The sequence below is a fragment of the Plasmodium reichenowi genome, chromosome 1 (genome assembly GCF_001601855.1).
Source record: "Plasmodium reichenowi strain SY57 chromosome 1, whole genome shotgun sequence".
Lineage (NCBI taxonomy): Eukaryota > Apicomplexa > Aconoidasida > Haemosporida > Plasmodiidae > Plasmodium > Plasmodium reichenowi.
The window spans coordinates 246,053-248,447 of NC_033646.1; the positions used below are offsets into that span (position 1 = coordinate 246,053).

The 2,395-nt window shown below is 15.5% G+C and overlaps 1 protein-coding gene across 1 annotated transcript; it reads left to right on the forward strand.

The window, feature by feature from the left end:
• Window positions 1-440: 440 nt before the first annotated feature.
• On the forward strand, window positions 441-2,259 carry PRSY57_0106600 (hypothetical protein; the record flags this gene model as incomplete). Its single annotated transcript, XM_020114366.1, has 7 exons — window positions 441-456; window positions 676-743; window positions 924-1,055; window positions 1,205-1,275; window positions 1,384-1,439; window positions 1,613-1,918; window positions 2,080-2,259. Coding segments are annotated over 7 exons (829 nt in total), but the record flags the coding sequence as incomplete, so codon positions are not given.
• Between the last annotated feature and the right edge of the window lie 136 nt (window positions 2,260-2,395).

Genomic DNA, 2,395 nt, shown 5'->3' on the forward strand with positions numbered 1-2,395 from the left:
CCTATAATAATAAATGTGATTATATATATATATATATAATATATATATATATTTTTTTTTATTTGTGTATTATACTATTAATATATGTATGTGTGTGGATATATATATATATTATATATTATGTTCCTTTTATTTTTTGTAAAATGACCAACTCATTTTCTAATAATTATTTAAATCTAATATTTCAATTTTCCTTATAAAGAAATGAAAATGTTTACATATATATATAATATTATATATATATAAATATAAATATTTTTTTTATTTTTGACTTATTTATAATAACAATAATTTTTTAAATGTACTTTATTATAATTTAATACTAAAAAAAAAAATTACCCTAATTTGTTGATATTATTTTCCTTTTTTTTTTTTTTTTTTTTTTAAAGAATAGAAAAATAAAAGGATTTAGATAAAACCTTCAAAATACATTATATAAAATGTTAATAGAAAAATGTAATTAAATAAATACCTTTATATGTGTATAAAGAAGAATTAAAAAATCTTATATATATATAATAATATATTTTGATCCTAACGGGTTGAGAATAAAAAGTATTACATGTGTATATAATATTATGTATACATATATATATATGTATATATATATATATATATATATATATATATATATATATATTATTATTATTATTATTAATATTATTTTTTTATTAGATGATGAGAAACCCAAATTTGACTTAGGATTTTCTCCTTTTTATTTTATATCTTATCCCTTATACAATGTTAGAAAAATAAATAAATATATATATATATATGTACACATATATTTATATATATATATATGTACACATATATTTATATATATATATATGTACACATATATTTATATATATATATATGTACATATATATTTATGTGTATGATTCTCTTTAATTTTTTTTTTTTTTTTTTTTTTTATATAGATTCAATGTAGAAGTATTTTATATAAACATTTAAATAATTATGAGGCAAATATAACATATACTCCTCTAATTAATATAAATAATTTAAATATAAAAACGTATATTATTTATATATTTAATAGTCTACATCAGGTATTTAACAAATATAACATGACTACATATTATATATATATATATATATATTTATTTATTTATTTATTTATTTATTTATTTATATGTTTATCTTTTGATCCTTTCTTCTTTTTATATATTTTGTCTTGTTCACCATTTTATAATTTTAGATATATAATAATGAGGGAATAAGAGGATTGTATAAAGGGTTAATTCCAATGTTAGCCCACATAGTATCAAAGTAATAACAGCAAATAGTTGTATAAACAAAAAAAATAATATGTATATATATATATATATATATATGTATATAATTTTATTTTAAATATATGCTTTTTTTAATTTCTAGAAAATCTATTTATTACTTTCTCGAAAACGTTCATTTTGTCATATTTAGAAGGCTAAGTAACACAAAAAAAAAAAAAAATAAATAAATAAATAAATATATAAATAAATAAATAAATAAATATATATATATATATATATATATATATATATATATATATATATGTTTGTTTGTGTGTGTGTTTGTGTTGGGGATTATTTCTAATAATTATTTCATCATATATTCTTTTCAGGATCTGAAAAGAGAAGAGATATTTATGATAAAAAATTAATACGAAATTATGAAAACAATTCAATGAACGATAAAGAAAATGATAATAATTTTATTGGAGATTCTATTAACTCAAAAATTGTCAAGCAAATTAATTTTGTTAAAGAAGAAAATAATTTTATTAAAAAGAAAAAGAAAAAGAAATATTTCCATCTTTCCTTATATCACAGTTTTTATGAATATGTTAGTTGTATTCTATCATATCCCTTATTAAATATATCCACAAAATTAATTATATTTCAAAATAATTCAAGATCGTTATTATATAGTAAACAATAAATAAATAAAATAAAATAAATAAAGTGTTACATAAGGAAATATATATATATATATATATATATATATATATGTATGTATATTATATATGTAGTGCCCTGTTTGCAAAAAAAAAAAAAAAACACTTTATATTTTTTATTTCTTATTCTCCAGATATAAAAAACATTATTCGTTTAACATACATGTATGATGGAATATACGGATTTTTTAAAGGCCTAAATAATTATCTAATCATCCAATCAATGGATAAAGTTTTAAATTGTTTCTTGTATAGAACCTTTTCAAACAGTTGTTCGTATGATAAGGTTGTTACCATTAAAGTGGTTTTATCAAGTTAATATAAACAAAAAAAAAAAATAAATATATATATATATATATTTAAATTAATACTGATATGGTGTAAATCCTTTTGTTACAAGAGTTAATAAATTTATTAAATATAAATATATTTTTTTTTTTTTTTTTTTTT